This window comes from Oncorhynchus tshawytscha, linkage group LG30, assembly GCF_018296145.1.
Source record: "Oncorhynchus tshawytscha isolate Ot180627B linkage group LG30, Otsh_v2.0, whole genome shotgun sequence".
Taxonomy (NCBI): Eukaryota; Metazoa; Chordata; class Actinopteri; order Salmoniformes; family Salmonidae; genus Oncorhynchus; species Oncorhynchus tshawytscha.
This window is the reverse complement of record NC_056458.1, coordinates 13,877,229-13,891,003: the sequence shown is the minus strand read 5'-3', so window position 1 is coordinate 13,891,003 and position 13,775 is coordinate 13,877,229. Positions and strand designations below refer to the sequence as shown.

The 13,775-nt window shown below is 44.1% G+C and overlaps 1 protein-coding gene across 1 annotated transcript in view; it reads left to right on the top strand.

Moving 5' to 3' along the window:
- Positions 1–13,389, top strand: part of LOC112249869 (glycine receptor subunit alpha-4-like) — a 28,639-nt gene extending 15,250 nt beyond the window's left edge. The window contains exons 9-10 of the mRNA XM_024419580.2: positions 10,815–10,925; positions 12,235–13,389. Of these exons, the coding sequence (XP_024275348.2) occupies positions 10,815–10,925; positions 12,235–12,504 (381 nt within the window). The 3' untranslated portion in view covers positions 12,505–13,389. The remainder of the gene's footprint in view (positions 1–10,814; positions 10,926–12,234) is intronic.
- Positions 13,390–13,775: the final 386 nt, after the last annotated feature.

Genomic DNA, 13,775 nt, shown 5'->3' with positions numbered 1-13,775 from the left:
GCCTGCTTTCAGTGTTCATTCTCAACGCGCCTGCACTGAGTCTGTACATAGTCAAAGCTTTCCTTAATATTGGGTTAGTCACAGTGGTCAGGTATTCTGCCACTGTGTACTCTCTGTTCAGGGCCAAATAGCATTCTAGTTTGCTCGTTTTTTTTGTTAATTCTTTCCAATGTGTCAAGTAATAATCTTTGTTTCTCATGATTTGGTTAGGTCTAATTCTGTTGCTGTCCTGGAGCTCTGCGGGGTCTGTTTGTGTTTGTGAACAGAGCCCCAGGACTAGCTTGCTTAGGGGACTCTTCTTTAGGTTAATCTCTCTGTAAGTGATGGCTTTGTTATGGAAGGTTTGGGAATCGTTTCCTTTTAGGTGGTTGTAGACTCTAACAGCTTCTATTTCCTGGATATAGCTGAGTTTCGTCCTAATTCTGCTCTGCATGCATTATTTGGTGTTGTACACGCAGGTGTTTGTACCATTTTGTGAATTCTTGGTTGGTGAGCGGACCCCAGACCTCACAACCACAAAGGGCAATGGGTTCTACAACTGATTGAGATATCATAATTGGGATGTCAAATTTGATGTTCCTTTTGATTGCGTAGAAGGCCCTTCTTGCCTTTTCTCTCAAATCATTCACAGCTTTGTGGAAGTTACCTGTGGTGGTGATGTTTAGTTATAGTTTGTTGTGTGCTCTAGGGCAATGGTGTCTAGATGGAATTTGTATTTGTCATCCTGGCAACTGGACCTTTTTTGGAGATTAACTGTCAGGGCTCAGGTCTGACAAACTGTGCAGAAGATCGAAGTGCTGCTGTAGGCCCTTCTTGGTGGGTAACAGTAGCACCAGATCATCAGCAAACAGTAGACATTTTACTTCAGATTCTAGTTGGGTGAGGCTGGGTGATAATCAAATCTTATTGGTCACATACACATGGTTAGCAGATGTTAATGTGAGTGTAGCGAAATGCTTGTGCTTCTAGTTCTGACATTGCAGTAATATCTAACATCTAACAAGTAATCTAACAATTCCACACCAACTACCTAATACACATAAGAATATGTACATATAAATATATGGATGACCGAGCGGCATAGGCAAGATGCAATAGATAGTATGAAATACAGTGTATACATATGAGATGAGTAATGTAAGATATGTAAACATTATTAAAGTGGCATTAATTTAAGTAACTAGTGATCCATTTATTAAAGTGGCCAATGATTCGAGTCTGTTTGTAGGCAGCAGCCTCTCTGTGTTAGTAATGGCTGATTAACGGTCTGACGGCCTTGAGATAGAAGCTGTTTTTCAGTCTCTAGGTCCCAGCTTTGATGCACCTGATGCACTGACCTCGCCTTCTGGATGGTAGCGGGGGGGAACAGGCAGTGGCTCGGGTGTTTGTTGTCCTTGATGATCTTTTTGGCCTTCCTGTGACATCAGGTGCTGTAGGTGTCATGGAGTGCAGGTAGTTTTCCCCCGATGATGTGTTGGGCAGAGTGCACCACCCTCTGGAGAGCCTTGCGGTTGAGGCGGTGATACAGCCCGACAGGATGCTCTCAATTGTGTAAAACTTTGTGAGGGTTATAGGTGACTGTTGCGCCTTTTTCACCACACTGTCTGTGTGGATGGACCATTTCAGTTTGTCCGTGATGTGTACACCGAGGAACTTAACTTTCAACCTTCACTGCTGTCCCGTCTATGTGGATATGGGGGTGCTCCTGTTTCCTGAAGTCCACGATCATCTCCTTTGTTTTGTTGACGTTGAGTGAGAGGTTGCTTTCCTGACACCACACTCCGAGGGCCCTCAACTCCTCCCTGTAGGCTGTCTCGTTGCTGTTGCTAATCAAGTCCACCTCTGTTGTGTCGTCTGCAAACTTGATGATTGAGTTGGAGGCATGCATGGCCATGCAGTCATGGGTGAACAGATAGTACAGGAGGGGGCTGAGAATGCACCCTTGTGGGGCCCCAGTGTTGAGGATCAGCGAAGTGGAGATGTTGTTTCCTACCTTCACCACCTGGGAGCGGCCCGTCAAAGTCCAGGACCCAATTGCACAGGGCAGAGTTGAGACCTAGGGCCTCAAGCTTATTGATGAGCTTGGAGGGTACTATGGTGTTGAATGCTGAGCTGTAGTCAATGAAAAGCATTCTTACATAGGTATTCCTCTTGTCCAGGTAGGATAGGGCAGTGTGCAGTGTGATGGCAATTGTATCTTCTGTGGACCTGTTGGGGTGGTATGCAAACTGAAGTAGGTCTAGGGTGGCAGGTAAGATGGAGGTGATATGATCCTTGACTAGTCTCTCAAAGCACTTCATGATGACAGAAGTGAGTGCTGCCCTTGTTCTAGTGCCCTTGCCAATTTGTTGAAGGGGGGACCGGTACGGTTGCAGTGGTCGGCTGAGGCGGACAGGGCTTTTGGTCACCTGAGGGCTCTGTTTACCTCGGCTCCCGTGCTGGCCCATCCGGATCCCTCTTTGGCATTCATAGTGGAGGTGGACGTGTCTGAGGCTGGGATAGGAGCCGTGCTCTCTCAGCACTCGGGTACGCCACTGATGCTCCGCCCCTGTGCCGCCTTCTCGAGGAAGCTCAGCCCGGCGGAGCGAAACTATGACATGAGGGACCGAGAGATGTTGGCTGTTGTCAAGGCTTTGAAGGCGTGGAGTCATTGGCTTGAGGGGGCTAAACATCCTTTTCTCATCTGGACTGACCACCGCAATCTTGAGTACATCTGGGCGGCGAGGAGACTGAACCCTCGCCAGGCAAGGTGGGCATGTTTTTTCACCCATTTTGTTTTTACCCTTTCTTACAGACCAGGTTCCCAGAACGTGAAGGCAGACACACTGTCCCGGCTGTATGACACAGAGGAGTGGCCCATGGATCCCACCCCCGTACTCCCGGCCTCCTGCCTGGAAGCGCCGGTAGTGTGGGAGCTGGACGTGGACATTGAGCAGGCGCTACGTGCAGAGCCCACTCCCCTCCATTGTCCCGCTGGGTGTCTGTACGTTCCGTCTGCAGTCTGTGACCGGCTGATCTATTGGGCCCACACGTCACCCTCCTCTGGTCATTCAGGTATCGGTCGGATGGTGCGCTGTCTGAGTGTGAAGCACTGGTGGCACACTTTGGCTAAGGACGTGAGGGTTTATGTTTCCTCCTGCTCGGTGTGCGCCCAGTGTAAGACTCCTAGGCACCTGCCCAGAGGTAAGTTACACCCCTTACCCGTTCCACAACGGCCTTGGTCGCACCTGACGGTGGATTTCCTTACGGATCTTCCTCCCTCACAGGGTAACACCACAATCCTGGTTGTTGTGGACCGTTTTTCTAAGTCCTGCCATCTCCTCCCTCTGCACGGTCACCCTACGGCCCTACAGACTGCGGAAGCCTTGTTTACGGACGTCTTCCGGCACTACGAGGTGCCTGAGGACATAGTGTCTGATCAGGGTCCCCAGTTCAGGTCGAGGGTCTGGAGGGCGTTCATGGAACGTCTGGGAGTCTCGATCAGCCTTACCTCGGGTTTTCACCCCGAGAGTAACGGGCAGGTGGAGAGAGTTAACCAGGATGTGGGTAGGTTTCTGAGGTCTTATTGCCAGGACCGGCCAGGCAAGTGGGCGGCATTCATGCCCTCGGCAGAGATGGCCCAGAACTCGCTCCGCCATTCCTCCACTAACCTCTCCACCTTCCAGTGTGTACTGGGGTATCAGTTCTGGCTCCTTGGCATCAGAGTCAGACCGAGGCTCCTGTAGTGGACGACTGGTTCCGGTGTGCGGAGGAGACATGGGACGCCGCTCATGTTCACCTTCAGCGTGCTGTGGTCAGAAAGTCAGCGCAGACCGTCACCGCAGTGAGGTCTCAGTGTTCGCACCGGGGGACGGGGTCTGGCTCTCGACCCGAAACCTGCCCCTCCGCCTGCCCTGCTGGAAGCTGGGTCCGCGGTTTGTGGGGCCATTTAAAGTCCTGAGGAGACTGAACGAGGTGAGTTACAGGTTACAGCTTCCCCCCGATTACCGTATTAACCCCTCGTTCCATGTGTCTCTCCTCAGGCCGGTGGTGGCTGGCCCGCTCCAGGAGTCTGAGGTGCGTGAGGTTCCTCCGCCCCCCCTGGACATCGAGGGGGCCCTGGCATACTCCGTTCGCTCTATACTGGATTCGAGACGCCGGGTGAGGGGCCTTCAGTACCTCGTGGACTGGGAGGGGTACGGTCCGGAGGAGAGATGCTGGGTTCCGGTGGAGGACGTGTTGGACCCTTCAATGCTGCGGGAGTTCCACCGCCTCCAATCAGATCGCCCTGCGTCTCACCCTTTCGGGTCGTCCCCGAGGCCGGTGTCGGCGCGCTGCTGGAGCCATGCATCAAGAGGGGTGGGGGGTACTGTCACGAATTTCGCCGAAGTCGGTTCCTCTCCTTGTTTGGGAGGCGTTCAGGTGGTCGACGTCACCGGTCTTCTAGCCATTGCCGATCGACCTTTCATTTTCCATTTGTTTTGTCTTGTTTTCCCACACACCTGGTTTACATTTCCCTCATTACTTGTCATGTATTTAACCCTCTGTTCCCCCCATGTCTGTGTGTGAAATTGTTTATTGTTTTGTGTATGCGCACGTTAGACTGGTTGCGCTGGGTTATGTCGACCCGTATTGTGTTTAATGTTCTTTGTGCTGTGTGTTTTGTGTTTTGTTTGCCTAAATAAAAGGCTCCGTTTGCTACCCAAATTCTGCTCTCCTGCGCCTGACTCCCTTACAGCCAGTTACGCATACCTAACACAGAGATGCATACAAAGCTCTCCCCCGCCCTCCATTTGGCAAATCTGACCATAATTATATTCTACTGATTCCTGCCTACAAGCAAAAACGAAAGCAGGTAGTACCAGTGACTCACTCAATACAGAAGTGGTCAGATGACGCGTATGCCACGCTACTGGACTGTTTTTCTAGCACAGACTGGAATGTGTTCCATGATTCATCAAATGGCATTGAGTAGTATACCACCTCAGTCATCGGCTTCATCAATAAGTGCATTGACGATGTTGTCCCCACAGTGACCGTACATACATATCCTAACCAGAAGCCATGGATTTCAGGCAACATCCGCATCAAGCTAAAGGCTAGAGCTGCCGCTTTCAAGGAGTGGGACGCTAATCCGGACAATTATAAGAAATCCCGCTATGCCCTCAGAGTAACCATCAAACAAGCAAAGCGTCAATACAGGATTAAAATTGAATCCTACTACACCGGCTCTGACGCTCGTCGGATGTGGCAGGGCTTAAACTATTACGGACTACAAAGGGAAACCCAGCCACGAGCTGCCTAGTGATGCGAGCCTACCAGATGAGCTAAATGCCTTTTATGCTCGCTGAGAGACAAGCAACACTGAAGCATGCACGAGAGCACCAGATGTTATGGACGACTGTGAGATAACGCTCTTGGTAGCCTATGTGAGCAAGACATTTAAACAGGTCAACATTCACAAAGCCGTGGGGTCAGATCGATTACCAGGACGTGTACTCAAAGCATGCACAGACCAACTGGCAAGTGTCTTCACTGACATTTTCAACCTCTCCCTGACCGAGTCTAATACCTACATGTTTAGACTCATCAGTGTGGTAGTAAGGCGTAGGCAACAACACGTCTGCTACGCTGATCCTCAACACTGGGGCCCCACAGGGGTGTGTGCTTAGTCCCCTCCTGTACTTCCTGTTCACCCACGTGATCATGCATGACTCCAACACCATCATTAAGTTTGCTGACGACACAACAGTGGTAGGACTGATCACCGACAACGATGAGACAGCCTATAGTGAGGAGGTCAGAGACCTGGCAGTGTGGTGCCAGGACAACAACCTCTCCCTCAAATTGAGCAAGACAAAGGAGCTGATCGTGGACTACAGGAAAAGGTGGGCTGAACAGGCCCCAATTAACATTGACGGAGCTGTAGTGGAGCGGGTCGAGAGTTAGGGGATCAGGGTCCAAACACACCAAGACAGTCGTGAAGAAGGCACAACAAAACCTTTTCCCCCTCAGGAGACTGAAAAGGTTTGGCATGGGTCCCCAGATCCTCAAAAAGTTATACCGCTGCACCATCGAGAGCATCCTGACCGGTTGCATCACCGCCTGGTATGACAACTGCTCGGCATCTGACTGTAAGGTGCTACTGCGTCCGGCCCAGTACATCACTGAGGCCAAGCTTCCTGCCATCCAGGACCTATATACTAGGCAGTGTCAGAGGAAGGCCCAAAAAATTGTCAGACTCCAGTCACAGAAGTCACAGACTGTTTTCTTTGCGACCGCACGACAAGTGGTACCGGAGAGCCAAGTCTAGGACCAAAAGGCTCCATAACAGCTTCTACCCCAAGCCATAAGACTGTTGAACAATTAATCAAATGGCCACCAGATTATTTACATTGACCCCCCCCCCCCTCCATTTGTTTTGTACATTGCTGCTACTTGCTGTTTATTATCTATGCATAGTCACTTCACCGCTACCTACATGTACAAATTACCTCGACTAACCTGTACCCCCTGCACATTGACCCGGTACCCCCTGTATATAGCCTTGTTATTATTTTGTTGTTACTCTTTTATTATTTTTTGCTTTAGTTTATTTGGTAAATATTTTCTTAACTCTTTCTTGAACTGCACTTTTGGTTAAGGGCTTGTAAGTAAGCATTTCACGGTATGGTCTATTCGGCGCATGTGACTAATAAAGTTTGATTTGATTTGAAAGATTACCTGTCATACGTCCACAATAATGTAGCAGCAGAAAATAATGATGTAGCAGCAGACCAAGCAATTTGTGAGAAGAGGACACAACCTAAAATTATTCTGGTTGGTGTCAGCTTAATTCACTAACAGGTACAGAGAAATTCGATTCTGTTACTTGTTATTCATGTTACATATTTCCATTCTGGGATAGTTGTTCACTGAATTGCTAGCACTAGTTGCTACAATGTAAACAGATGTAGCTAGCTAGCATAAAAGCTAGCTTTGTTGGTGTCGGCTGCATGATGATGCAGTTTCAAATTTAGGTTAAAGATCATGTCGAAGTACGTTTCAAATTTAGCAGATTTTAAGCGCTCTGTGTTCTCCTATACTAGACGGTATGATCTCTCAGGTGTTCTTGAAAGAACAGGAAAACGCAAGTATGCAATTTGGAACATTGTTTTAAACAATGCTTTTAACCCCCCTTTACCACTTAAATTCAATCACTTCCTTAGTTATATGTCATGATCAGTCTTGTGACTTGGTTACCATCGTCAAGTGCAAGCCAATAAGCAATGAAATATTATAGCTTAACTTGTGACAACAGTACTAAAGAGATAGAGCAGGGGGATATCAAACCTCATTTGTCACTTTCCATGGAAGCAAAAGTTAAATGTTTTGTTTTGTCAACGCTATGTAGAGCACATGCTAGCTAAGATAGCTAATTTACTCATAAAATATTCTACAAACAACATTCAAAAATAACTATGCGACCCCTAACATGTTTATATAGGCATTAGTTGCAGTTTTAGTATGTTTCTCTAACTCTTTACCTGTTCAAAAAAAAAGTTATATTAGCAGTACTTGAACTAGCTAGCTAAACTGCCTGGCAGCCATTTACTCAACTGTTGTTATGGTGACCAAGATGTCACATGACCCTGCATCTTCTTGTTGTAGATTGTAAAGGAAAGTTTAAAACACATTTTTGGGTAATCAAAAACTAGCTACAAAATGATGTGCACTCACCACCACACACACACTTTATTTCCTCCAGTAGTTTGACTATCTGATATGGCCTTACCGAATATCAAAATCCTGCAGGATTCGTTCTGGAATTGGTCCTTCAGGAATTGCCATTGAATTTGTAAAATTTTATTGAACCTTTATTTAACTAGGCAAGTCAGTTAAGAACAAATTCTTATCTTACAATGACAGCCTACCTCAGCCAAACCCTCCCCTAACCCGGACGACGCTGGGCCAATTGTGCGCCGCCCTCCCCGAACCAGGATGACCCTAGGCCAATTGTGCGCCGCCATAAACCCTGCAGGAATATCAAAATCCTGCAGGATTCACCCTTACAAAAAAAGATTGCAGTTTTAAAACTGCAGTAAAAGTGCAGTAACTGCAGTCAACTATGATATTTTGGACACAGTAATTGCAGAATAACTGCAGTTATACAGGTTATACATATTCTACAGGATTCCTGCAGGACACCTGCACAATTCCTTCACAAAAGGTTTTTAAAAATTGTAAGGGTATTTTGCAATAAAGCTGACTGAAGTAGAAGCTCTTTGGTAGGTATTTTCACTTGGTAATAAGTAATTATATAGAAATTGCTCATAGGTACAGTTACACATCACTTTAAATAGCTACATCCCGTGTAAGAACTATCAACAACCATGTAATCATTACAGATATGTAGTCTGTGGTCTATTAGTGTGTTTATTTTCTCACAACTAGATTGTCAGAATGAGTAACGTACTTTGTAGGTACACAATTATTACAAGTACTCATCAAGATACCCTTCATTTTAACTAGCTAAATCCTGTGTAACACCTAGTAATTACATTGTACTTATGCAGATATTGCATGTACTCTGTAGTGTACTTGTGTTTATTTTCTCACGTTGATGGGGTTTCCAGAAGCTTTAAAATGAGGGCCAGGATGGGTAACGTACAATATAAGTACACATTAATTACAAGTACCCCCCAACATACTCTAAATTTTAACTACCTAAATCCTGTGTAGCACCTAGTAATTGCATTGGACTTACAGATATTACATGCATTCTGGTGTACTAGTGTGCTTATCCTCCCACTTGGATGGTGCTTCAGGAAGCCTTAAAATGAGGACCAGGTTGTCAGGATGGGTAATGTACTATGTAAGTTCACCTCAAAATACACTTCATTGTAAACAGCTAAATCCTGTATCACACCTAGAAGTTACATTGTACTTATGGATTTATCCTCTCACTTGGATGGCAAGGACGTTCAGGTTGTCATAATGGGTAATGTACACAAGTTGTATTAAAATATACAGTTGAAGTCGGAAGTTTACATTAACCTTAGCCAAATACATTTAAACTCAGTTTTTCACAATTCCTGACATTTAATCCTAGTACAATTCCCTGTCTTAGGTCAGTTAGGATCACCAATATATTTTAAGAATGTGAAATATCAGAATAATAGTAGAGAGAATGATTTATTTCAGCTTTTATTTCTTTCATCACATTCCCAATGGGTCAGAAGTTTACATACACTCAATTAGTATTTGCTAGCATTGCCTTTAAATGGTTTAACTTTGGTCAAACGTATCGGGTAGCCTTCCACAAGCTTCCCACAATGATTTGGGTGAATTCCCAACTCATTCCCAACTCACTCCTTCTGACAGAGCTGATGTAACTGAGTCAGGTTTGTAGGCCTCCTTGCTTGCACACGCTTTTTCAGTTCTGCCCACAAATATCTGTAAGATTGAGGTCAGGGCTTTGTGATGGCCACTCCAATACCTTGACTTTGTTGTCCTTAAGCCATTTTGCCACAACTTTGGAAGTATGCTTGGGGTCATTGTCCATTTGGAAGACCCATTTGCGACCAAGCTTTCACTTCCTGACTGATGTCTTCGACATATCCACATAATTTTCCTGCCTCATGGTGCCATCTATTTTGTAAAGTGCACCAGTCCCTCCTGCAGCAAAGCACCCCCACAACATGATGCTGCCACCCCTGTGCTTCACGATTGGGATGGTGTTCTTCGGCTTGCAAGCCTCCCCCTTTTTCCTCCAAACATAACAATGGTCATTATGGCCAAACCGTTCTATTTTTGTTTCATCAGACCAGAGGACATTTCTCCAAGAAGTACGATCTTTGTCCCCATGTGCAGTTGCAAACCGTAGTCTGGCTTTTTATTGAGGTTTTGGAGCAGTGGCCTTTCAGGTTATGTCGATATAGGACTCGTTTTACTGTGGATATGCATACTTTTGTACCTGTTTCCTCCAGCATCTTCACAAGGTCCTTTGCTGTTGTTCTGGGATTGATTTGCACTTTTTGCACCAAAGTACATTATTCTCTAGGAGACAGAACGCATCTCCTTCCTGAGTGGTATGATCGCTGTGTGGTCCCATGGTGTTTATACTTCCATACTATTGTTTGTATAGATGAATATGGTACCTTCAGGTTTTTGGAAATTGCTCCCATGGATCATCCAGACTCATGGAGGTCTACAATTTTTTCCTGAGGTCTAAGCTAATTTCTTTTGATTTTCACCTGATGTCAAGCAAAGAGGCACTGAGTTTGAAGGTAGGCCTTGAAATACATCCACAGGTACACCTCCAAACTTCCAACTTCAACTGTAAATAAATAATCTGGGATGACACTTGTATGGTAGACCCTAGTCGGTAAAGTGAACCTATGTCTGATCTGTAATTGTAAATTTAACCAGGTCAACCCAGATGGTACTTTTTTGTGGCAAGTGCTAGCAAAAATGTTGAAGAGTGCACATTCATGGGTAGGTAATTGGAGCCTATTGAGCCTCCAATCTTTAATCTCAGACACCCAGTGCACAAGAGATTATAGTCCTTGTGACAGTTATGACTAAATCCGATGGAGCAGGGAAGAAACTAAACACTGAATAGGTGAATTTAGTAGAAACTTGCCGATTTGTAACAAGCATGGTAACAAGCATTTGTTGTTACACCTCTGTAATTACAGACCGCAAATACCACCAGTTACATGTTATTACAACTTTATTAAATGTACATTTGAAAAATGAATGTAAATCAGTAATGTGTCATTGCATGTTGTTTAGATTGAATCACAGTATTCATGTATGCCTGCTAGACCTCCATGTTGCTCTGGATTTATTAGCAGAGAAGTGGAAGTGGGGAGAGCAGCCAAGTGAAAGGTAACAACTTGCCAGGCAACAACTCCTCCCAGGGGACCCTGCCTGGCCCTCAGCAATGCAGCGTCTGTGCCAGGGTAAAAACTCCTACATTTCTCATGCTGACTGGAGTTTAGTTTAATGGGGTATTCCACTGTTTGTTCACTTAGAAAAACAAAATGGTAGTGCCTTCAGAAAGTATTGACACCCGTTGACGTTTTCCACATTGTGTTACAGCCTGAGGTTAAATTGAGATTCTGATCTACACACAATACCCCATAATATCAAAGTGGAATTGTTAAGAAATGTTTACAAATTAATAAATGAAAAGCTGAAATGTCTGGTAGATGGGTAAAGAAAAAAGCAGACATTGAATATCCCTTTGAGCATGGTGAAGTTATTAATTACACTTTGGATGCTGTATCAATACACCCAGTCACTACAAAGATACAGGTGCCCTTCCTTCGTGGATTTAATCATAAGGCCAATAGTGATTTTAACAGTTGAATGGCTGTGATAGGAGATAACTGAGGATGGGTCAACAACATTGTAGCTACTCCACAATACTAACATAAATAGAGTGAGAAGAAAGCCTGTACAGTATAAAAATATTCCAGGACAAGCATCCTGTTTGCGATAAGGCACTAAAGTAAAACTGAAAATGTACTTTTTGTCCTGAATAGCAAGAATTGTGTATGGGGCAAATCCAACAACACTGAGTAACACTCTTCATATTTTCAAACATGGTGGTGGCTGCATTATGTTACGGGTATACTTTTCTTTAGCAAGGACTAGGGAGTTATTTTTAAACAAATAAATGGAATAGAGAAGCACAGGAAAAATCATTGAACGTTGACTGGTTCTGACTAGCCTAGTTTATAAAGTTTAGGTTTGAAAATCTATGGCAAGAATTAAGTGGCTGTCTAGCAATGATCAACAACTAACTTGAAAAATTGTACAATCCCAATGAGCAAAGCCCTTAGACTTACTTAGAGAAACTCACAGCTGTATTCGCAGCCACAAGTTATGTATTGACTCAGTGAGGTTGAATATTTATCCAAGACATTTTATTTTCCATTAATTAAAAATAAAATAAAAATCTTCCAATTTCAGAGTATTGTGTTGACAATTGCAATTAAATATTTTTTTTCTATCACACTTTAATTGTGAAAAAAGTTAAGGGGTGTGAATACTTTCTGAAGGCACTGTAGATCTCACTTAGTGTTGAGGTTGTCTGTTTAACCTCGTGAAATGTATTTATCACAAAATCCAATTCTTACAAAGGCCTTATTGACTTCGCAAGAGTTTAATCATAATCCAGTATGCAGCAAGTAATGTGGAGAAAATATTGCAGGTTATGACTGAGGGTGACAGACATTTGGCCCTTTTCCTTTTGTTCTTTCTTAGGAGCAGGAGCTGGTGGAGCAGAGCCAAGCCTATTTTCTCCATAGTTATGGAGTAGCAGGCGATGCACCACCAGAGATGGACGCCCCGATCTTTCAGGCCTTACCTCATGGGTTCCCACTGTATGACATCCGCAAGCAGTTTGTAGATCGGGCAAAAAGGATCGACACCATATCTAGGGCTGTGTTCCCTCTGAGTTTTCTCTGCTTCAATGTTTTCTATTGGCTCACCTACAAAGTGCTGCGGAATGAAGCCATCCGAGCTACTCTGTGACAAACCAACACGAGGACTGAATTACAGCACTAAAAACCAATACGGAGTTGAACCTAGTCTTCCACAGAACACTTTTACAGACAATGTCAAATCCATTCATTGTGCCAATGGTAAAATAATTGACTGCATGTCCAGTTCCATTCATTTTTTCACTAAAGTTAGCAAACCTGATGTAGTCCAAGTGTCATCCTTAAGGGGGCAATCTGCAGTTTCCACCCCACCACTGATTTGGTAAACAACCATGGGATTAGGCTGGAGAGATATAACCACTCAAATGTGTAGACCGCTATGGATGCAGTTAATGACCCTCCATGATAAACTTAAGAATGTTTTTTTAGGCTAGTGCTTTAAGAATCAAATGAGTATATCTAAATTAAGTCCAAAAATATGTGCCAAACGCATATTGCCCCTTTAACTTTCTATTTTTTACAATTCCAATGGAATGCACTAATTAGCACAAATATTGTAGTCCTTGTACTATGGATACTTTTAATGTCACTCATGGAGCAAACACAAGCCCAGATATTGAGGCAGGACTGCATGGAAATGTTGGATTCCCCCCCTCCCCGGAATTGTATTTTGTACTCGTTTCTGCCACATTACATTATTACAATTATTATTGGCAAATAGTTAATAAATCCCTACAAATGATTTCAACCTAATATGGAATACTATGTAATGGGACAGTACTATCGGTACATGAATCAACAGAAGTGAATGCTGGACATTTTGAATTGTCTAGTTAGACGATGTTATTCGTTAATTGTCTTTCTTTTCTTTTTGCACCTCATCTTGGATGTTTTTTTCCCAATGTCAATGGCTAGTGTGAAAATGAATAATTTGTTTAAATATAAAACCATGGCTGTTGTCACCACTACAAATTCATGCAGATGTCTCAATGTTTCTAAGCTTGCTTCCATTGAGGAAGTATTTATTTATAAGTCAGTGAATGAAAACATACATCAGAGGGGAATGAAAGTTCAGGATGAAGCGTACATCTTCCCGAGTCAATGTAAAATCCACAACTATTCCATTAGAAACACTGAATAATACATAGGCATTATCTAGTTTGTTTTCCTTCAGAGGTATTTAACAACTAAACATTCTGCCCCCAAGCAAGATGACTATGTAGCATTTGCTTCACACCATTGAAAGTCAATTCAGGCGAAGCTATCATCCCCAAGCTTCACTACACATTTAATGCTGCAATGTATCTTTTTGGGCAACCTGACCAAATTTCACAGAAATTTGAGTTATAGATCAGTGGCTCT